The following is a 24,056-nucleotide window of genomic DNA, read 5'->3' as shown; positions in this document are numbered from 1 at the left end:
CTCATCAGTCTGGAACCCGCATTATGTATCTGATATTAATACAGTTGAGAAAGTCCAGAAATATTTCTCAAGAAGAGTTCTCCACTCCTCTACTTGTTTGCAGAATACCTTATGCCACCAGACTTGAAATTCTAGACCTAGAAAATCTAGAACTACGCCACCTTTGGTCCGATCTAAGTATAGTACATAAAATTATACATTGTAATGTCCTACCTGTCAATGAATACTTCAGCTTCAACCATAACAATACAAGAGCACACAATAGATGCAAACTCATGGTAAACAGATCTAAGTATAGTACATAAAATTATACATTGTAATGTCCTACCTGTCAATGAATACTTCAGCTTCAACTATAACAATACAAGAGCACACAATAGATACAAACTCATGGTAAACCGCACTAAACTTGATTGCAGGAAATACACTTCAGCAACAGGGTGGTCAATGTCTGGAATACTCTACCTGACTCTGTGGTTTCTTCCCAAAACCCCAAAAACTTTAACCTTAGACTGTTTTATTGACCTCATCCCTTTCCTAAGAGGTCTGTAAGGGGTGTGCATAAGCGCACCTACGTACCTACCATCCCTGTCCTATTGTTTCTTTTTTTTCTTATTCACATCCATTTCATGTATTCATAACCATGTTTATACTTATACCTGTTATCTAATAATCGCTTGATAAAATAAAAATAAAAAATCGGAACATCATGGCCACGCACCGGATGGCAATGGTGCTTGAAGGCTCAGATGTCAGTGAATCGCTTTACTGGTTCTGCTAAGCCCCTACGTAGTCGGGAACTACGTCGAGGTGGGGGAGGAGGAGATGCTGATCACTGTGCCGCCGCAAGAAATTGCCGCTGATCGTTCATTCATCCATGCATCCATTCATTCAGAAGCTCTGCCACGCTTTTCCTGGAAGATTTTAATGTAGCCGTGGACCCTTACATCAGCATGTGATGACGACTGAGAAAATATTTACACACGTTCCGGTTTAGCACGTCCTGTAAAACCCAGCCTAACAGGAGCTCCCGGCGCCCCAGCGAGGCATCTTACAGAAGCCGCAAGAAAAAAGCGCAAGGCCGAGACTCAACCGAGGCATCGTGGTTTGGATTCTTGGCTGAGGGAGAGAGAGAGAGAGAAAGGCGTCGCTCACCTTTACAGGTAAATTGGGTGGGCAAGACAAGCCCTCTTCCCCACCTCGCTTTAGACTCGAGAAAGCCCGGGGCCTGTCGGGGCAGATGGCTCGAAAGGTGGCTTAGTGTGTCTGGCCGTTTTTCTCCATCCGCATATCAGGCAGGCGCAGGGAAGGAAAGCTGGCGTGAGATGCGCTACTGCCTTGCCCCGGGCAACCTTGCTTGGAGGAGAAAACCGCGTGGCGGGCGATGAATATTCACGATCCTAATACGCAAGTTGGCCTCGTCTCCCCCGAGCACTGAGGATAGTGATTTCACTAGACTTTTAGACGGGCGAACCATGTTTTTATCCCCCCCTCATTTCCTCTATTATTTAAAAGAAAAAGGCGCGGAACAGTATTGTGGGTGAGTGACGATTCATTTCCGTTGGAGAGAAAGATACTCTAAAGAAAAATTCGTGAGAGATAATTAAAAGGAACAGTTAAGGGTAGAACTCGAGTGTTGCTTCTGTGCAGAGCTTTTAGTATATCTTGGAAAATAAATGAAACTCCCAGCCTTTCAGAGTTTGGAGGCGGGAAAAGGGAGCGGATGATGAAATTCTTTTGTCCTCTTTTTACAAAAGATTTCTACCTGAAAATACCTCTGTGAACTGTCGCCTTTTAAATTGCGCTTTACTGTATTCTAGGTGCTTTTTAATGAACTTAGTACGGCCTTTAATTAAAAGAAAAAGAAACAATTTATTGACTAAAAACCGCGTGCATTTGTGAATTTCTTTATTCATTTAAGCTTCGTTCTAACCTTGGCCATATCCATTCACGTTGAAAGGAAGCGTGTCCTGCTGAATCTGAATTGCTTTTTTTAATCATTAAACCCAATGTCTTTTTAAAGCCCTGCTAAAGTCTGTTGTCTATTGAAATATAACTGATGCTTTACAAATTCTGTAAAGTTTTTTTCCTTTTTAGGCATTGGTTAATAGAAATAATTGACATTTATTTCTGGTTCTTTCCCTCCTTTATTTCACAGGGAGTTGTGGTATGCTGCGAATGCAGGCCAAGCCCCAGCATGCATAAGAGACTTAGCATCTTTTCTTATATTTGTTTCAGGAAGAATCTATTCTTTTATTTCATGGGTTTTACAGGCCACTGTATTGCAGAACATTTGTTTTGTTTGTGTGCAAAGCAGTGTAGGAAATTAGCACCCACCCCTCCTAGAAAAATGAAATATCCTAGGAAATATTAAAAAGGCAGAATGTCTCCCCTAAAAGGGAAATCGAAACTCAGAGAGGCAGAAGGTCACTCCCCACCTTATTAATGGATGGGCCATTAAGGTCTGGGTCAGTATTCTACATAACAAAGCCCTCTACCCATCTCACCACATGGCCTGGAAGATGGACCACATGGCTTCACTCAGGTGGTCCAGACAAAGCCTATAAAGTTAGCTAAGACCCCTGCCCCTGGGAGTCTGGCAGTCAATGTGATACATTTCTTGCACAGGAACAGAAAACACTAAGGTGGGGTATAAAATTGTTGGAAGAAATATCCTTCTGGGTTCAATTCCAAGTGGGGAAGAAAGACACTGGAAACATGGTGACTGCTTGGAAAGATGGTCTAATGGTGGACAAGACCACATGGCTTGGAGTTCTAAAGTGAAAAGGATGATTATATGCTTCAAGATATTGGGTGAAAGAAAGGAAAGGGCAAGATGCTGAGAGACCCTTAATTTTATACCCTCTGTTGGGCCCCACCTTAGTGTTTCCTGTTCCTGTGCAAAAAAAATGTATCCCATTGGCTTTCAGACTCCCAGGGGCGGGGGTCTTAGCTTAACTTTGTATGCTTTGTCTGGACCACATGGCTTCACCTGATTGCTGGCTGATGCAATCTTCCCAGGCTATGTGGTGAGATGGGTAGAGGGCTTTGTTATGTAGAATACTCTGGCCCAGGCCTTAATGGCCCTCCCATTAACAAGGGTGGGGGGTGAGCTTTTGTCTCTCTGAGTTTCAACTTCCCTTTTAGGGGAGATATTTTGCTTTTTTAATATTTCCTAGGAAGGGTGGGTGCTAACTTCTTACAGCAGAATTAGAACCTGTTGGTTTCACTTATTACTAACAGATTATGAGGAGAGGGGAAATTTCACATGAAAATTATTAATAGCACAATCATCATGGCCTTTATATCTAATGTATATATAGACCATTTAATCAGGACAGATATCAGATTTTTTCTCTGCTCCATTTTGTGTTATTTCTACTTTTTTCATGTTTCTGCTTACTCTCTATTTTGTTTTGCCATTGCATCTAATTGGACTGAAATGTAAATTATCTTTGTGGATGGTAATTACATTTCGTTTTTTGATAAAACATTTTGCTTTTTGATAAAGCATTTTTGAAGTACAGGGATATTTTGAGCCTCAACAAGTTTGCTTGTTGAAGTTATTTTTAATGTACATGCTGTGCATGTGTGGATGAAGACTGGGACATTCAGCCAACCTTGAAGATCATAATTAGTTAAGGCATTTTCATCTGCTTGTGGTAATGCCATAAGGAACTTGTTCAATTTTCCAATTGTCTTGGCAAGTGTGGACACCTGGTTGATTTTTTAGTTTTCAAAGACAATACACAAACAAACAAAACATAAAACATAAGAACATAAAACATCTTTTCTAAAAACTGCTTATTGAGTTTTAACAAAACAAATAAAAGAAGACATATAGAAAATATAGAATGTTAAATAAGATATGAAATAGTATATAAGGTGAGCATGAATTTGATTTATCTCTGTACAAAAAGATGTAACCCGGGGTTAAGCCGCTTTCCAAAAAGAAGTTTTATGTTTTCATGTTTTGTGTTTTATTTGTCTATGCTTGTTTATTGAGAATTAATAAAATTTTGGAAGAACGTTGGAAGAGAACATATGAAATTGTAAATAAGACAGATGAAAGTATAAGTACAATGAATAAAAAGATATAGAAATTTAGGTAAAAGAAATATAATTGAATAGAAGTAAAGGGAGAAATAGTGAGAAGTTGGAAAAAGAGTAATAATACATGAAGTTGAATAAATAAGATGAATATGCATATCAAATTATGTTTGTATGGAAATGTGATAATCTGGAACTATGCTGTACTCAAATAAGATGTTTTATTTGTTTTGTTAAAACTCAATAAGCAGTTTTTAGACACCTGGTTGATTTTTTTTTAAAAAGCCAGAGGCGGATCTGGACTAGTTCCAGGAAATGTTTGATTTGAAGATTAGACTAAGAAGCTAGGGGGAGGGCGGAATACTCAGAAGGCAGTGAGAAACCACTTTCATAGTTTATGTTGCCAGTAAAGTAATATGGATACGTAGGCATTAAGAATCAAATTCAAAGTTACAGAAGACTTTACCTTTTGTTATATTGTAACATGGGAATCCTCATAGTTACCTATTTTTAAGTGAAAACATAGCTTCAGATCAGATTCAGAGTTCAGTATTTAAGATATCATTGTCTCAGACTCCATTCCCACCTAGTAAGGTATATTAATTACACCAGTCCACTTTATCTGGGTAAACGATTTCAAGGGAAAGTATGGGAAAATGGGAAATTTGCATTTGTTGGAAGAAATATCCATCTGGTTCAATTCCAAGCAGGGAGAAAGACACTGGAAACATGGTGGCTGATTGGAAAGATGGTTTAATGGAGCAGAACCATCAAGCACATGGTTCTGGTGCAGCTGACCACATGGAGTTGAGAGAGGGGTATTTATATCCTCTCAGGCTTCTTGCATAGGAACAGGAATTTCAAGTGCAAGAATATGAATTCTATTGGTTGTTGTAGGGGTCACAGCTAACACTGTAGGCTGTCTGAGCCCCAGGCTTGGTTGAAGTTTGCTGGTTGATGCAGTGAAGGGGTTTGTTGGGTAATTCCTATTGTGGCTGAATGGTTTTGTTCTGCCTTTGTTCAAAGCCAGACTTTGCTGCAGGCAGTAATGGATTACCAAATCTTCATTTCTAAAGCTGCCCAGTATCTGGGGGAGGGGGGGCAGGGAACTGAGGCTCTGAGTTTCTGTCTCCAAGGGAATGTTTCTCAATTTCTCATCCATTCTATCTTTTTTAATTTTTCCTAAAATATTTCACTCTTCTAGGAGAGAGGTGGGTACTTACTTTCTACACATTGGAGATAGAAATTTAATGCTTGTCCTTCCCATCTGCCAGTCTTTTCTGCTTTGAGGCCCAACTTTTCTGCTGTTGACAAATACAGGCCGATCATTTACTCATACAGTGTTTACTCTGAAATATAATGTAATGATGCAGTATATAGGATAGCAAGAGTAGGACCTACATTTTGTTAAATTTCTTAGTCACCTATCTCCATTGCTTTCTGACATTGAAAACTGATCTTGACTGGAAATCTATCACCACAATGTCAAAAGGCTTTAACAACTTTAATAAAATAAATAATTTTTTCTCATAATTTCCTGGAGCTGAACTAAGACATGTTATCTAATCCACTAAAAGAACAAAGGCATTTATTTAAGTACAGAGAAGAACATAACAATTCACAGTGTTCCCAGACTCCTCCATTCTGCAACCTTGCCAAAATATTTCTTCTCTTTCATTATATGTAATTCAGTGTATGTGCGCGCACGCATGTACATGTGCAAACACACACACACCACACATGTATGTATGTGTATATACATACAATTTTTACTGAATCATCTATCTTCTATCGTTCTATCTTCTTTCTGTCTTTCTTCTTTCTTATTCTTATCTTATTATTTTTAAATATATATATATATATTATATTTATTTATGCTGAAACGCCTCGAGCAATTTCAGCCAAACTTGGTACACAGTGGGAACACAAGGCTTGTGTCTCTTGCATTGCGAACAACACGAGGTAATCTGGAAGGGGGAAAGGGCAGGGGGGAACTTGCCCCACTCTCCCCATGCGCCTGGCCACCAGGCTGCTTCTTTCTTTCTTTCTTTCTTTCTTTCTTTCTTTCTTTCTTTCTTTCTTTCTTTCTTTCTTTCTTTCTTCCTTCCTTCCTTCCTTCCTTCCTTCCTTCCTTCCTTCCTTCCTTCCTTCCTTCCTTCCTTCCTTTCTTCTTCTTCTTCTTCTTCTTCTTCTTCTTCTTCTTCTTCTTCTTCTTCTTCTTCTTCTTCTTCTTCTTCTTCTTCTTCTTCTTCTTCTTCTTCTTCTTCTTCTGGCTGCACGTAAGGAAAGCAGCAAAAGTCTTTCTTTCTCTCCCCCAAACTCTGCCAGAAATAAGTCTTTGGGGTCCTGCAAGGCCTCCTCCAAGAGGCTACGCCAGCAAAGACTTATTTCTGGTGGAGTTTGGGGGAGAGAAAGAAAGACTTCTGCTTCTGCTGCTTCCCTTGCATGAAGCCAAAAGTCTTTCTCTCTCTCTCTCTCTCTCTCTCTCCCCCTGAGAACGGAGCTGGAGACAGTATCCTTCAATCCCAAATAAAGAATGATTGATCGGTAGGAAAATGGGGTAGGGAATTTTCCTGCAGACTTTTTTGGGGATTTTCCCAGGGTCTCTGGTCCACAGGATTTAAAATTATGAGTTTGGTGGTCCCTGAGGTCCAAAAGGTTGGCGACCCCTGATCTAATCCAACCCCCCACCTACCAAGCAGGATACCCTACACCATTTCTGATAGATAGCAGTCCAGTGTCTTCTTTAAAACTTTCAATGTTGTGGCTCCCACAACTTCTGAAGGCAAGCTGTTCCATTGGTTGATTGTTCTCACTGTCAGAAATTTTTTCCTTATTTCTGGGTTGAATCTCTTGATCAGTTTCCATCCATTATTCCTTTTCTGCCCTTCTGGTGCTTTGGAAAATAGCTTGACCCCTGCTCTGTGACAGCCCTTCAAATGTTAGAATATTGCTATCTTGTCTCCCCTGGCCCTTCTCTTCACTAGACTAGCCATGCCCAGTTCCTGTAACTATTTTTCATATATTTTAGCCTCCAGTCCCCTAATCATCTTTGTTGCTCTTCTCTTAACTCTTTCTAGAGTCTCAACATCTTTTTAATACTGTGGTGATCAAAACTGGATGCAGCATTCTAGGTGTGGTCTTATTAAGGTTTTATACAGTAGTATTAATACTTCGCTTGATCTTGTTTGAATCCCTCTGTTAATGCAATTTAGGATTGCATTAGATTTTTTGGCTGCCGCTGTACACTGTTGGCACAGAATTAATTGGTTGTCCACAGACTCAAATATCCCTCTCACACTTACTGCTATTAAGTCTGGTTTCTCCCAATCTATTCATGTACTTTTGGTTTTTCTTGCTTAAGTCTAAGACTTTACTTTTTTCTACATTGAATTTCATTTTGTTAGTTAGGGCCCAGTATTCAAGCCCATCTGATCTATCATCTAGAGTATTGGCTATTCTTGTCAGTCTAGTATTATCTGCAAATTTGGTAGGTTCCCCTTCTATTCCCTCATCTAAGTTGTTTATGAAGAGTACTAAGCCTAAGATAGAACCTTGTGGTACCCTACCGCTTACTTCCCTCCATGTAGACATTGTACTGTTAAGGACTACTCATTGAGTACAGTTTGTCAGCCATTTAACAAATCCATCTGATGGTGATGCTATCTATCCCACCTTTTTCTAGCTTACCAAGAAGTAGGTTGTGGTCTATTTAATAGAATTCCTTGCTGAAGTCAAAGTATACTATGTCCACAGTGTTTCGCAGGTACACTAATTTAGTCACTATGTCAAAGAATGAAATAAGATTGGCTTGGCATGATCTGTTTTTAACAAACACATGCCGACTTCTAGTTATTTACTAATTTCTAGATGTTTGCAGATCTGTTTCTTGATTATTTTTTCCTGTATCTTCCTGGGTATTGATGTTAGGCTGATTGGTCTGTAGTTTCCTGGGTCTGTTTTTTCTCTGTTTTTGAAGATGGGAACCACTAAAGCTCTTTTCCAGTCCTGTGGTAGTTCCCTGGTGCTCCAAGATTTTTGAAAGATATTGTACAATGGTTCTGAGATGACCTCTGCCAGCTCCTTGAAAACTCTGGGATGTAATCCATCCCGGTGATTTGTGTTCATCATGATCAGAAAGGTGTTCTCTTACTATTTTTTTGCTCATTTTAACTTTTATTTCTAGCCTGTCTTTTACAGTTCTGTTTTTGGTAGGTTGGGCTATAGTTTCTTTTTGTGTGAAGACTGATGCAAAGAATGAGTTAAGCAGCTCTGCTTTCCCTCTACTGAAGAGTCAGGCAAAGGAAAGATTTTCTACATAAATCACCTTTGTTTTTCTCCCTCTCTCTACCCCACAAAGCAGAGAGATTGGACAGGAAGAAATTTCAAGAGAGTAAGCTAATTGTGTAATGGCTGCCTGCCCTTGGCTTCTGGTATGATTGTATTGCTTACTCTTTTGCAATCCCTATCTGTCCAATATCTCTGCTTTGGGGGTGGGGGAGAGAAAAATGCAGATCAGGCAGTGAACAAGATATAGACGTGACTATGTCGACTATAGTGATCGTATAACTGTTATAACTTCAAATGGTTGCTGACTAAATGGTTGTATTGAGGCCCTCATGTAAAATATGCTCAGGATTAGCAATGAGGCCCTCATGTAAAATATGCTGAGGATTAGCATATTTTATACAGAAAGTAAAAAAAATCCCATTTTCAAATGTCATAGGACAGTAGTTGCCAATCAGTGGGCTGGGGACCACTGGTGATCCGCGAGAAAATGTTGATGGTCCGCAGAGAAATGACATCCCCAAAGCACCCCCCCAAAGCAATCCAGGCTGCATGGGAACAGAAGGCCACATGGCCCGCGGGAACACAAGGCTTGCGTCGCTTGCATTGCGAACAACATGAGATAGTGAGGGGAGGGGGGAAAGGGCGGAGGGGGGAACTTGTTCCACTCACCCCACATGCTTCACCTGGCCACCGGGCTGCTGCTTTCTGCTTCTGGTTTTGGCTGTACACAAGGAAAGCAGCAAAAGTCTTTCTTTCTCTCCCCCAAACTCTGCCAGAAATGAGTCTTTGGGATCCTGCAAGGTATCCTGCTCCAAGAGGCTGCGCCGGCAAAGACTCATTTCTGGCGGAGTTTGGGAGAGAGGAAAAAAAGACTTCTGCAGCTTCTGCTGCTTTCCTTGCATGAAGCCAAAAGTCTCTCTCTCTCTTTCTCTCTCTCCCCCTGAGAACGGAGCTGGAGACGGTATCCTGCGATCCCAAATAAAGAATGATCGATCGGTAGGAAAACAGGGTGAGGAATTTTCCTGCAGACTTTTTGGGGGATTTTTCCAGGGTCTCTGATGCTTTCTGCAGAGACCGTGGGAAAATGTCAGCAAGCCACCGTCAGTCAAAATTCATATTCGCGGGATTTAAAATTATGAGTTTGGTGGTCCCTGAGGTCCAAAAGGTTGGCGACCCCATCATAGGAGATTTAATTCAGAAGTACCATTACTAGTTGGTTGGTATAACCAGAGTTGGTTTTTTTTCCAGTACTTCAGAAAGTGTTGCCTGTGATATATTTCCATAACACTTTGGATAATATTTTAGGATTCTTGATTATTAATTTCTGTAAATTACCTAAACATTTCAAATGACTCCTTTATTCAGTTTTCCTCTTTCGTCTAAACACAAAGGAAAAAAAATCAACTTGTATCTTAAGCTGTTATCAAAGTTCTCAGATTGATGTATTTATTGAAAGCAGAGTTAAATGAGTGTCAATTCAGACAATAATTGTTTCAATTGAAAAATATTGCATAGTGCTTTGGGAGATAACTGCTGATCTTACCAGTGGTATTGGTTTTTTTAATTATTCTTTTTTTTTCCAGGTTTTCAAACGCATTGTGTACCTGGTCACTTAGATCCAAAATCCAGTATAAGTTCTCTAAATTAAGATGCCTTTCAACATAACGCTAGAATTAACTGAGATGCAAAATATGAAGGTTCCTGAAGATGACAACATTAGCAATGATTCTAATGATTTTACAGAAGTAGAAAATGGACAAATGAATAGGTGAGTAGTTTTCTGTCCCTAAACTGACCATTTGAAAACATTTGTTAAAAATAGTGTTTAAAAAATAACCCAACTTGAAATTGATGAGTGATTCATTGCTGAATCACATCCTGTTCAAAGAGGCAGTTTGAACGTTATAATCAACCCTTTATTGGTGTTCATGTTAAAACCAAGGGGGAAAAAATCAGATTTAATATAAATGTATAGAATATGATGAAGATCGAGATATATAATATCATATTTAAATATGAAATCGGTGTTTCCCAACCTTAGTAACTTGAAAATGTGTGGAGTTCAGCTTGGGGCTCCCATACTAAATTGGAGCTTCTGCAAGCTGACTGAGGAATTCTGGGTCTTGAAGTCTACATATTTAAGCAGCCAAGGTTGAGAAACACTGATCAATTTATTTGGCACTGTTCTGTATTTGCATTCTTGTAATACTGTATTCTGATTGGCTGGGACGCACAGCATTCGGATTGGTTGAGTGTACAGCACTGATTGGCCATTACGAATCAACCGCGATTGGCCTAGCCGATCGCGGGAGATTCGAACGGCTGTCATTGGCTGCGGCGCCTAGTGCAAGTTCTATATAAGCCACCGCCGATCCGAAGCTAGCCAAGCCGATCTACCGCTTAATAAAAAGAGCTTGAAAGTCACTAGTCTCGCCTCTCTCCTTGGGACCTATCCACCAACTTAACACTGGCGACGAAGGTGGGATCGTGAGACAAAGACCCACCACGCACGTGGCACCGCGGCACAAGCGACCGACAAGATGGCCAGCAGCATCGCGCCACCCGCACCCTTCAACCAGGCTGCAGAGGACTGGGAATCCTACATCGACAGATTCCTCATGTTCCTGGAGAGCAGCAACCTTAAGGACGCAAATGGACAGAAAAAAAGGGCCGTGTTCCTGACACACTGCGGGCCCGCAGTGTTCAAGATGGTGAAATCCCTCGCCAAACCCAAGGACGTGAAGGCAATGGACTGGGCCGACCTCGAACCACTATTGCGGAGCCACTATGCACCCGCTGTGCCCACCCTCATCAGGCGACACGATTTCTATCGAAGAGACCAGAAGGAGGGTGAGAGCATCAGCGACTTTGTGGCTGATCTACGGGACCTCAGGGGCATGTGCGGCTTCACTGACATGGACGAAGCCCTGCGAGACCACATCATCCTTGGACTTAAAGACCTGGTCCTGCAGAGCCGGCTAATGGCAAAGGGCGACATCTTCCTCACCGACGCCCTTGCCGAGGCGACCGCAGCGGAAGCAACCAAGAAGTCGGAGGCTCAGATGCGACAGACGAGCGCAGCGGACCGGCTGGCGACCACCGATGCGACCCTGATCCCGGAGAAGCACTCCAAACCCAGCCGCCGAGCAACCACCACCACCCATCATGGCGACCTCGACTCCCTCTCCGACACCGAGGATGAGGAGGAGGACATCCACCGGCTCCAGGTGGAACGCAAGCAGCACGAGCGGCGAGGTTGTAAGTCGGGGTTTCAGTGCGCCGGGTGTGGGGGTGACCATCCACGGTCAGAATGCCGGTTCCTCGATGCAATCTGCCGACATTGCGACAAGCGGGGCCACATCGCCAAGGTGTGCCGATTCAAGCGGAACCACACACCCCGGCTACGAGACGGCAGCCCCCAGAGCAGATGGCACCCCCAGAACCAGAGACCGGTATGCCGAGAGCCGATGGAGCCGAGACGGAAGGAACAGACGTCTCCATGAGGCCCGACAACGAGAAGAAACCCACCAAACAGTTGTCATCGGCCACTCTTCAAACTGGGATGCCCGGAAAGTATGCGTGGAGGTAGGCATTGAAGACCAGCCATGCAAAATGGAGGTGGTTTCCGGATCCTACCTCTCCATGGTTGCGTGGCGGGAAATCAAGCGCCTGGTGCCTACCATCCACCGGCGCGAACTGGAAAGCCAGAAACTCATCCTCAAAGTCTACCAGGGAAACTGCATTCCCGTGGTCGGAATTGGACATTTTAAAATTACATTCAAAGGGCGCACCGAGATACTTACTCTGGCTATTGTGGACAAAGACCGCCCTAGCCTCTTGGGACTGCAATGGTTCGCGCCATTGGGAATAGAGGTGATGGGCATCCACCACGTCGCCGAGGCAGACTGGGAGGAGCAACTCGCAAAGGACTTCCAGGAGGTCTTCGACGGCAGCCTAGGCAAGTACCGAGGGGCCCCAATATCCTTCAGCCTAGACCCTAACATTGCCCCAATCTGCCTGAAACCCCGGCGAGTGCCTTTCACACTCAGACCCAAGATCGATGAGCAGTTAGACAAGCTCATCGAGCAAGGGGTACTCGAGCCAACAGACCATGCCAGGTGGGAAAGCCCTATAGTCACCCCAGTAAAACCAGATGGGTCGGTGAGAATCTGTGGTGACTACAAGGCCACCCTCAATCGCGCCCTGCAACAGAGTGCTTACCCCGTCCCAGTGGTACAGCACCTTCTGCACTCACTGGGGGGAGGCAAGGTTTTCGCGAAACTCGACCTGGCACAGGCTTATCAGCAATTGCCGGTTGACGAAGAAACCACAGAGGCGCAAACCATAGTCACCCACCGGGGGGCTTTTTGCTGCAAGAGACTCCAGTTTGGAGTCAGCGTAGCACCAGGGGTCTTCCAAAGCCTCATGGAGAGGCTACTCCAAGGGATTAAGGGGGTAGTGCCCTATTTTGATGACGTGCTGGTGGCAGCGACCGACCAGGAACAATTAGAAAGCCGCCTAAGGGAGGTACTACAAAAATTCAAAGACTCGGGGCTGAAAGTCAAAAAAGAAAAATGTCAGCTGTGCACCGAGAAAGTTGAATTCTTAGTGTACCTCCTAGACCAGCACGGAATCCACCCAACGGAAAAAAAAATCAGGGCCATCAAAGAAGCCCCTAGACCAAGAAATAAAACCAAACTGCAGGCATTTCTTGGACTGATTAACTTCTATAATGTTTTCCTGCCCCAAAAGGTGACCGCGGCGGAACCGTTGCATAGGCTGTTGGACAAAACAGCCACCTGGAACTGGGGAAGGCAAGAGGAAAATGCATTCAACTGGACAAAAGACCTACTCACATCCGACGCTGTCCTCATCCAATACAGCGGGACCCTACCGCTAGCGGTCACTTGCGACACATCACCCTTCGGCATCGGGGCCATCCTCAGCCACACTCTCCCGAATGGGAAAGAGGCACCCATTGCCTTCTTTTCAAGGACCCTCTCAAAGCCAGAAAGAAATTACAGCCAGCTGGACAAAGAGGCCCTGGCAATCATCGCCGCCGTAAAGAGGTTCCACGAGTACCTCTACGGCAGAACCTTTACCATCATCACCGACCACAAGCCGCTGCTAGGGATTCTGGCAGGGAACAAGGCCACCCCGAACATTCTATCCCCGAGAATGACGAGGTGGTCGGAATTCCTTGCCGCCTACAGTTACAGGCTAACCCATTGACCCGGTAAGACAATTTCACATGCAGATGCCTTAAGCCGCACCCCTTTGCCCAACCTGGATGCCGACCTGGCACCCACAACGTCCACCCTGAGCATAGAGACCTTACCCAATCTCCCCGTGACCGCGTCAGACATTGCCCGCGAAACTAATAAAGACAAACGTCTGGCGCGGGTCTTAAATTGGGTAGAGAAAGGGTGGCTGGAAAAAGACAACGACGAACAATTCAGGATCTTCCGAAACCGACAAACAGAACTCTTCACACAAAAGGGGTGTGTACTGTGGGGGGACAGGGTTGTTATACTGGAAAAATTACAGAAGAGGGTCTTGGGATTGTTGCATGATGGACACCCCGGCATCGTTAGGACTAAAGCCCTGGCCAGGAGTTACGCCTGGTGGCCAGTGATGGACAAGCAAATCGAAGCTTGGGTGGCAACATGCAGGCAATGCCAAGAATCCAGGCCGAGCCCTCCCGCCGCCCCAGTCCTGGAATGGGAAACCCCCAGAGGGCCATGGTCCAGGATTCACCGGACCTACAAAGGGACACACCTTCCTCATAATGGTAGACGCTTACTCCAACTGGTTGGAAGTAAGCAACATGAGAACTACCACCTAGAGGGAGCTACAGCGAAAGGCCTGACTCCCTTCCAGGCGATGAGGCAGAGAGCAACACAGAATCCAACCGAACTGGTCGGAGATCAAGCAACAACTAACCTGAGCAGGTCCAGTAGATAAGTATGGAGCCCCGCCTACTTACGGGACTACGTCACGGACTATACCAAGAGGGGAGGGGTGTTCTGTATTTGCGTTCTTGTAATACTGTATTCTGATTGGCTGGGATGCACAGCATTCGAATTGGTTGAGTGTACAGCACTGATTGGCCGTTACGAATCAACCGCGATTGGCCTAGCCGATCGCGGGAGATTCGAACGGCTGTCATTGGCTGCGGCGCCTAGTGCAAGTTCTATATAAGCCGCCGCCAATCCGAAGCTAGCCAATCCGATCTACCGCTTAATAAAAAGAGCTTGAAAGTCACTAGTCTCGCGTCTCTCCTTGGGACCGATCCACCAACTTAACAGGCACTTTCCATGGTTGATCAACTACAGATTTGGTATATCTGCTTTTTACATTGTGTTACATTATATTTTTTTCAAAAGTAATGTAAAACCTATAAACATAAGAGAAAAGACCACATTATGACAATATTTCTAGAACTATATTTTGGGAATACAGAAAAGATGGCATGCTTTAAGATTTGGGACAATTCTTGCAGTATATTGAAAATAAGGGTATCTTGCCAAGATTGCTATTTTTGTTCCAAACAATTCCAATAAAGCTGGAAAAAAATATTTTGCTGAGTTAAATAAAATAATGTCAAAATATATTTGGCAAGGGAAAAAAGCAAGAATATGTTTGAAAATATTACGATATTCTAAAAACAAAAGTGGGGTTGGGTTGCCCCACTGGGAGCTATACTACCAGGCCTCTGTACTTACATGGGTGAAATAATAGATACATTTGAGACATAGACAAGGTTATTGATTTTGGAGGGACATGATTTGCAATTGGGGTGGCTTGCCTTTTTATAGTATGGGAAAAACAAAATACAGATACTTTCAAAGACATATTAGAAATGCTTTATTATTAGTATGGGCAAAAAATAAAGAAAAACATTATATGAAAATACCAGTCTGGCTTTCCACGATGGAGGAACTGATACATCCAAACATTGTCAATATGGAAAAAATTACAAGATATAAAGACATTTTAAATGAAAAAGGGGAACTTAAAACTGACCTTAGGGTGGTGGCCATATGTGCAAATACAATTAAGGCATGAAAAAGTTGCTAAAATGTATGGTTTCTATAAAGAACTAACAGATCAATATTAATAGGGACAGATGAAAAATTAATTTTAAAAATCTATAGCTATCTACTGAGCATTACAATGGAAGAAGAACAAGTAAAGGAAATAATGATAGTATGGGCTAAAATTTTGGTTATATTGTAGAGTTAGATAAATGGCAAAAATTATGGGATAGAAACTATAAACTAACAATGTCAACTGCATATGAGGAAAATCTATATAAAATGTTTTATAGATGGCACTTTCCACCAGCAAGACTGGCAAAGATGTTTAAGAACATATCTGCTAAATGTTGGAAATGTAGTCAGATACCAGGTTCGTATTATTATATGTGATGGACATGCACAAAGGCAAAAAAAATACTGGAGAAAAATACATACATGGTTAGAAAAAATGGTTAAACAACATATAGATTTAAAACCAGAAATATTTTTATTGGGTGTCTTACCAGAAAAATACAATAAAGGGAATACATACTTAATTTTACATGTGTTAACAGCGGCCAGAATTGTATTTGTACAACAGTGGAAAAACAAAGAGATCCCTACAGATGAAAGTGTTAATAAAAAAAATATTAGAATGTGCAGAAATGGATAGATTACTACTTAAAATTAAGGAGAAGAAACAGAATACTTTTCAACTTGCAATTTGTTTTATCAATGGCTAACTAACAGAAACATAAGTTAGAAATTTAAAAGTTAAAGAGAATGATTATATAAGAAAGATTTACTAAAATGGATAAGCAAATACTATTACTATTATGTGATTAATATTATGAATATTATTGTTATTATTATTACTATTTCTCAAAATCAACTGTACCCAGACAACACACTATGTAAATATTGATTTTTTTATGTTTAATAAAAAAGAACAGATAATAATATATCAGGAGGAAGAGTTGAACTACTTTAGATGTTAGTTGTCTTAAGCATAACAAATATTTAATACACATTCTGAAATGAAATCGCCCTCCAAAGTCTGCTGCTATTTATTGCATTTGAGATAAAACTTTATTGATAACAGTTGTAGCAAAAGCCTTAAAATGTATAAAACATATTGGAAAGAAATTTTAATGTGGTTTTAAACTGAATCAAGGAAACAAAGTATCATTATTCTCCAGCATGCCTTTGGGATTATCCTTTGGGATAATCCACACATATGGGTTGAACCTGCCTTTCTGCCCAGAGACTGAGTCGTCAATCTTTGCCACACCTCTTCCTGTCGGGGCAGGAAGCCCCCTAGCCCCAGTCACAACTCAGTCTTGGCCCTATAGAGATGTGGCAAAGGTTGGCTCCAACAATTTCAGCAGAAAGCAGCAGTTTAAAGTGTGGATTCTCCCAAAGGTTTGCAAAAACTCCCTCAAAGTATCCAAATAATTGTAAACAGGCAGCAATTGGAACTTCTGCCTGCTCTGTTTTTCGCAGCCCCCCTGAACTACCAATTGAAGGCCTAACAGCCCAGGTAGTCATGGGGGAGATCCAAAACTATCCCTGCCCGGGGGTGTGTGCTGAAGCTGCAATTGCCCCCACCGCGTCGTGGAGCTCCCAGGTTTAACCTGGTAGCTCTAGGGCAGCTGCTTTCGTTTTCAAGGTCTCCAGCTGATTTTTGGGGCAGGCGGCGGCCATTTTGGCTGAATGGCGAGTTGTGCAGGCTGTCCAGAAGACTAGTAGGGCTGCCACTGCCACAGCCCAGGGAAGGCTTCCAGGCCTGGAATTCCCCTTGGAGCAGCAGGATTAGAGGATTGAAAAAGCTCTCTTCCCTGCGATCTGGGCATTAGCAGCATGGCTGACCAAGGCAGCATGGAGCCCACAAGTGCAAAACGATCCAAACAAAGTCCCAGGAAGGTCAGATCTGCAAGTAAGGAGGCTGCTAACAAAATAAAGGCAAAGGCTCTTTATTCCAGAAAACCCACAAGAGCAGAAGAAAGGAGGCAAAGAGCATTGGAAAAGCAGTTCTCCAGAGCTCAGAAGCAAGATGACCAGGAGAGGTATATCCCTCTCCCCAGCCAGGGCCTGTTAGCCCCCTCCCCCAGCAGCCTTTAGCACAGGAGTTGCCTGCAGTTCCTGGGTCACCAGAGGGAGATAGGGAGCAGGAATTTATCCCTCCTGCTGAGGAAATCCAAACTCAAGAGATTTCCTTTTGATTGCATGCTTCCTCGTCCTGCAGATTTGCAGATCAGAGACAGGACTGGAACACCTGAGGCTATTTTTCTTCCAACTGCAGTAGGGATGTGCTCAGTAGATAGGGTGGCCCCTGAATTATCAGAGGATCTTAAGGCCCTTATTGCTCAGTTTATTTCTCATGGGGTAGCCTCCTCCTTGGAGGAGCCATTCTTCTTCCCCAAGATATGATCCTCAGCCAGTGCAATACCAGTGGGTTTTTCCAGGCACCAGAGGGAGGGTCCTCCAGCCCACTCCATCAGAAGCAGGGCATCTGGGAGGGAGGAAGAAATTCAGGGGGAGCAGGGTTTTTATCAGATGAGGACCTGTCACCTGATCCACCCCTGTTCACAGGTCTGTTTAGCCCGGGACTGTTTAAATTCCTCCTCCACAAGGCTAGGACCACTGCCCAAATTGATCCTCCACCCACTATACCAACTGCTTCACCTGATACTCAGGGACGCAACAGCAGGGTTTTTTCTGAACCTACAATTCTCCAACAGAAGATTCCTTATCCCAAGTTATTTTTAGACGTAGTTCAGAGACAATGGGCACAGCCTGGAATCTGGATCCTTCCCCACTCCAGGGAGCAATGGTAATTTTTTTTTTCAATATGGCTCCTCTCTGAGTCACTTTAACTTCTCCCTCTGGATGAACCTTTGGCATCCTTGGTCTCTCCCTCTGCAATATCAGGTGACATAGCAGAGGCCCTTAAGACAGAGGACAAAAAGGCGGAACAAAATTTCCGCAGAACACACCAGGCCAACGCCTGGGCAGTTAGAGCAGCTGCAGCTACCTCCTTTTTCACTAAGACATCCCTTCTCATGCTTTGCCAGTTACAGGCTAAGATTCCCCCTGAGGAAATCAGAATGCATCTGTCAGGATTCTGGCAGTTACTCCAATTAAATCATGAGCTTCGAGTCACACTCCCAACATCAGGACGTCAACAAACTGGTGGTGGCTGCTGAATTTGTGGCTGACTCCTCCCTGCATGCAGCCCGATTCTCCTCCAGGGCCCTGGCCTCCAACATCACTTCTCATCGTCTGCTGTGGCTATGACAGTGGCAAGTAGATGCTAAAACCAAATGGAAAGTGGCCTTTGCCCCTACACGGGTTCTTCCCTATTTGGAGAGGCCTTAAATCCTTTCATAGTTGAGAATAAAGACAAGAGAAAGGTGTTCTCCTCTCTTACCAGGAGGGCTGATAGGAGGGCTTCTTCCTACACCTGTAGACAGCCAGGCCAGACTCAGACTCAGGCCAGGAATTCTCGCAATTCCAAAGGTCCTACCAGCCCAGATCAGATTGACCCGCAGATAGATTGGGATTTCAAGATAGAAACTAACAACAGTTTCAATCTAAACGGCCCTTTCATGGCACAGGAGGTCATCCCTACTGTTGATCCAAATGACTGCCAGACCCTTCCTCCCGTCGGCAGCCGTCTGGCCCTATTTGCAGAATGATGGGAGACCATCACATCCGATTCCTGGGTCCTGAAAACAGTCTGATTTGGTCTCACCCTGGATTTTCTGTCCACTCCTCCAAGGACCTTTACCTGTTGCCCAAACTCCAAGAACGTAAGGAGAAAGCTCATAGACACGGCAGTCCAGCATTTGCATCCAGGCCATCGAGCCGGGACCAGAGGGGGCACGGATTTTACTCCATTCTATTTGTAGTTCCCAAGTCCTCGAGGGGGTGGAGAGCAATCCTGGATCTCAAAAAGCTCAATGCTCATTTAGAATACAAGAGATTCAAGATGCAATCTCTGCAGTCCATCTTGGGGAGCGTAAGGGGGGGGGGCGATCTAATGTCCATCGATGTGATGGAGGCCTACCTCTATATCCCCATCTACTCCTCCCATCGGAGGTTTCTCAGGTTCCATTATGCAGGGGGCCATTATCAATACAAGGCCCTGCCATTCAGACTGTCATCGGCCCCCAAGACCTTCACAAAAGTGCTGGCAGCACTGGCTGCACACCTCAGAACAATTCCAGTGCACGTCCAGTGCTGTCTGGAAGACATCCTAACCCAGTCCAGCTCCAGCCAACAAGCCAAATCAGACCTGACTTACACAGTCCAGTTTCTACAGGACCACGGATTTTCAATCAATTTCCAGAAAAGTCAGCTAATACCTTCTACCTACCTCCATCTGGGCGCGGTGATAGACACAAATCTACATGAAGTTTATTTATCTCAGGAGCGTCAGGACAGCATCAAGTCCTTGATTGCACAGGTCACAGCAGAGCAAGCAGCTCCCTTGGCAGTGCTTTCCCACATTCTGGGAAAATTAATCTCGTGCATAGCCATAGTACCATGGGCTCGATGGCACACCAGGCATCTCCAATGGTTCCTCCTACCGTTTCAGAGGGCAGGCACCAGCACCTCCAACGTCAGGATCTGACTCCAGTCAGATGTCCTCAGATCCCTCAGGTGGTGGGTTTCCCCAGCAATCACCAAGGGGTCCCTATTCAAAGAACCCAATTGCATCGCAGTCACTTCAAATGTGAGTCTGTTGGGATGGGGGTCCCAGCTTGCGCAGGGTCAATGGTCCACAGCGGACTTTAAACACAACATAAACTGGTTAGAACTGAGAGCCATTCACTTAGCTCTCAAACAATTCCAAAGCACAGTGACCAGCCAACCCGTACTGATCCTAACGGACAACATGGTGACCAAAGCACACACCAATTGCCAGGGAGGGACCCACTCCAGATCCCTCATGTCCAAAACGCAGCAACTGGGAACCTAGGCAGAGGCTCACCTATTGTCAATCAAGGCAGAGCACATATCGGGGATAGCAAATGTCCAGGCAGATTATTTCAGCAGGACCAGGGTGGACAACATCGAGTGGCATCTCCATCCAGATCTGTTCCAGAACATAGCTCAGAGATTTGGGAGGCCAGTACTCAACCTCCTTGCCACTCCAACGAACACCCAACTTCCCTGATTCTACTCCAGATTCCCGTCATCGGGCACAGAAGGGGTAAATGCCCTTCTCAGCCGCTGGCCCAAGGGTCTCCTTTACCCATTTCCTCCTCCTCATACCGGGGGTGATAAGGAAAGTACTTCTAGAACAGGCAGAAATCATCCTCATCACTCCCCACTGGCCCAGATGGTCGTGGTATGCGGATCTAGTGAGTCTATCAGTGTCCCGCCCTTGGAGGATCCTCAGGGCAGGATATCTCTCAGGGGGTCTTGGAACACCCAGAGCCTCAGTGGCTCCAATTGACCACCTGGCACTTGAGAGGAGGATCCTGAGGAGGGATAACTTTTGCAGAAATGTCATCAAAACAATACAAGCCTCCAAGAGGCCTTCTACAAACAGAATATACCTGGAAAGCGTTCCATCAGTGGTGCACCAAGAAGGGCACAGACCCGACTGTGGCCTCAGTGCCACAGATCCTGGACTTTCTACAGACAGGACTCAACAAAGGGTTCTCTCCTAGTATGCTACGCAGGCAGGTAGCAGCCCTATCCACCGTGTTGCACTATGGGAAGAGGAATTCCTTAGCTCATCATCTGGTCGTCCACTCCTTCCTCAAAATAGCTATCAATCTTAAACTTCCAGCAGTCCACAGATACCCTTCTTGGAACCTGTCAACAGTATTACAAACCCTTACTCAGGACCCGTTTGAACATCTTCAGTCTGTAAGCCTGTGGTTCTTAATGCTCAAAGTCGCCTTCTTAGTGGCCATCACATTGGCCCGGCACATATCAGAATTGGCAGCTCTTTCTATCAGCGAAGTTTCTGTACATTCCATAACAGGGTTGTCCTGCACCTCAACCCCTCCTTCATCCCAAAGGTAAACTCTCATTTCCACAGGGCTCAGGAAGTTGTTCTTCCTGACATTTGCCCTGCTCCTTCACACGGCAGAGAGCACAGATGGCACAAATTGGATGTTTGGAGGGCTCTTCGCAGGTATATCAAACATACATCAACGTATCATAAAACTAAGGCCCTGATCGTCTCATTTCAGCCATCTTCAATGGGCACTAAAGTATCCTCTTCAACTATAGGCCGCTGGATCAGGGCTTGTATAGCCAAGGCCTACGAGACCCAGGCTCTTCCAACACCCAGACGGGTAACAGCTCACTTGACCAGAAGCGCAGCTACCACAGCTGCCTGGGCGATGCAGACCTCACTTGAGGACATCTGCAGGGTGGCTACATAGTCCTCCCTGTCTCCATTTGTAAAGCACTACAGACTGGACACATATGCCTCAGCTGAGGCAGCCTTTGGAAGAAGAGTGCTACAGCGAGTGCATACAGACGGGAGTGCACAGACTAAGGCATTAGCCACAGTCATACCTATTTTTAAAAGAGGAGATCCTAGTCTAGTAGAAAATTACAGACCAATCTTACTATGTTGCGTCACCTGTAAAGTCATGGAGTCAAGTATTAACCAAAATCCATCACCCTCCACTTAGAAACAGACAACCTGCTTTCTAACAAGCAGTTTGGTTTCAGGAAAAAATTGTCCTGTAATCTGCAACTCCTACACTGCAGAAACATTTGGACCACACATCTTGACCAGGGTAAAGCAATAGACACAATTTACATACACTTCTGCAAAGCCTTTGACTCAGTGGTGCATGACAAACTACTGTTGAAACTAAGTTCTTAGGGCATCTCTGGATCCCTGCACAAATGGATGGCTGTGTTCCTGTCAAACAGGCAGCAGATAGTCAAAATAGGGAGGGCCCTATCAAATCCGGCACCAGTTAACAGCGGTGTCCCCCAAAGCAGCGTTTTAGGACCCACACTTTTTGCTTTACATCAATGACCTATGCAATCATATTAAAAGCAGCTGTGTCCTCTTTGCCGATGGCATAAAATTATTGAACACCACTGACAATGCTGCTGCCCTACAAAGCGACCTTGGCTATGTGTCAGTATGTTCGCGTAATTAGCAACTCCAAATTTCAACTAATAAGTGCTCTGTCCTGCACATTGGCAATAAAAATCAGAACACCAAATACAAGTTGGGTGGAAATGATCTCATAGAAAACCTTCACTCTGTCAAAGACCTAGGAGTACTCCTCTCAAACGATCTAAGCCCCAGAGCTAACTGTAACAGCATTGCCAAAAAGTAATTAAGAGTTGTTAACCTTATTTTGCGAAGCTTCTTCTCCAGTAACATTGAATTACTAACTAGGGCATACAAAACCTTTGCCAGACCAATTCTTGAATAGAGCTCCTCTGCCTGGAACACACATTGTATATCGGACATGAAAACGATTGAGCGGATTCAGAGGTATTTCTCAAGAAGAGTACTCCTCTACTCACAATAGAATTCCCTATGCCTCCAGGCTTGAAATTTTGGGCTTGGACAATCTGGAACTGTGCCACCTGCGGTCCAATCTAAGCATAGTTCCCAAAATTGTCTGCTATCTTGCCCGTCAATGACTTCTTCAGCTTCAATCACAATAATACACGGGCAAACAACTGATGCAAACTCAAGGTAAACTGCTCCAAACTTGATTTCAGAAAATACGACTTCAGCAACAGATTGGTCAATGCCTGAAACACCCTACCTGACTCCATTGTTACAGCCTCAACCTCAAACTGTCTGTTGTGGACCTCACCCCAATCTTAAGAGGTCCTTAAAGGGGGCGTGCATAAGCACACCAGCGCTCCTACCATCCCTGTCTTATTGTCCCCATTTATCTGTATTTACTTCCTTTGTTCATGTTTATGTTCATACCTATACTTGTTATCTTGTACATGTTTGACAAACAAACAAACAAATAAAATAAATGCTATTCTATGTTTTAGGAAGATCAGGTCCTTTAAATATCTTGCTGGTTCCCTCACATGTATAAAGGGATGTGTTTCTCTATAATTGTGTATAACATTGCAGTTTTACTGGCCAATTGTAAACACTGATTAAGAGCAATCTCCATTGAACTTTGAACACACTTCTATTAAATGAATTTGATTCATTTAAGCTCCATTGCTTTTAGTGTTCATTTGATTAGGTTGATTGAGGCCATTGTGCTTATTGTAAGCCAATCAAGTTTACAGTGGCATAGCTAATTAAAAGTAAGCTTTATTTAATTCTACACATCCTAGAAAGCCACCTTTTGCTAAGATAGATAATTGATCCATTTAAATCACTACCACTGATGCAAATTGATAATGGTTCTCCAGTGTTTCAGGCAGGAGTTTTTTTCTAGTCCAATCCAGACATGTTAAAAATTAATTTTGAGATTATCTTCATCCAAATCTTGTGCTCTATCCCTGAGCTTTTAATTGAACTTAATCTCAGGTAAAATGTGTGTAAGATTTCAAATAAAAAAATCGTATCTATTTGTGTAATGGTCAGAAGGAATGACTTTGAGGGACTGGAGGAAGAGCCTGTAACAAAACAGTAATCAGATAAAAGAAATTTGAATCTAAGGCAGAACTGTAATTTCAGAAAGGATCTTAGACAAAAGCCTTATGAGTTCTAATGAAGATTTT

The 24,056-nt window shown here is 43.8% G+C and overlaps 1 protein-coding gene across 1 annotated transcript in view; it reads left to right on the top strand.

Annotated features, from left to right (window-relative positions):
• The first annotated feature begins 816 nt into the window (after positions 1–816).
• Positions 817–24,056, top strand: part of SLC38A1 (solute carrier family 38 member 1) — a 70,363-nt gene continuing 47,123 nt past the window's right edge. Inside the window, exons 1-2 of the mRNA XM_026667834.2 lie at positions 817–1,163; positions 9,924–10,108. Coding sequence (XP_026523619.2) covers positions 9,990–10,108 — 119 coding nt within the window. The 5' untranslated portion in view covers positions 817–1,163; positions 9,924–9,989. The remainder of the gene's footprint in view (positions 1,164–9,923; positions 10,109–24,056) is intronic.

Source organism: Notechis scutatus, chromosome 6, assembly GCF_049901735.1.
Source record: "Notechis scutatus isolate UNSWTSFEM ecotype Mainland chromosome 6, rNotScu1.2, whole genome shotgun sequence".
Classification (NCBI taxonomy): Eukaryota; Metazoa; Chordata; class Lepidosauria; order Squamata; family Elapidae; genus Notechis; species Notechis scutatus.
This window is presented reverse-complemented; position numbering and strand designations above follow the sequence as displayed.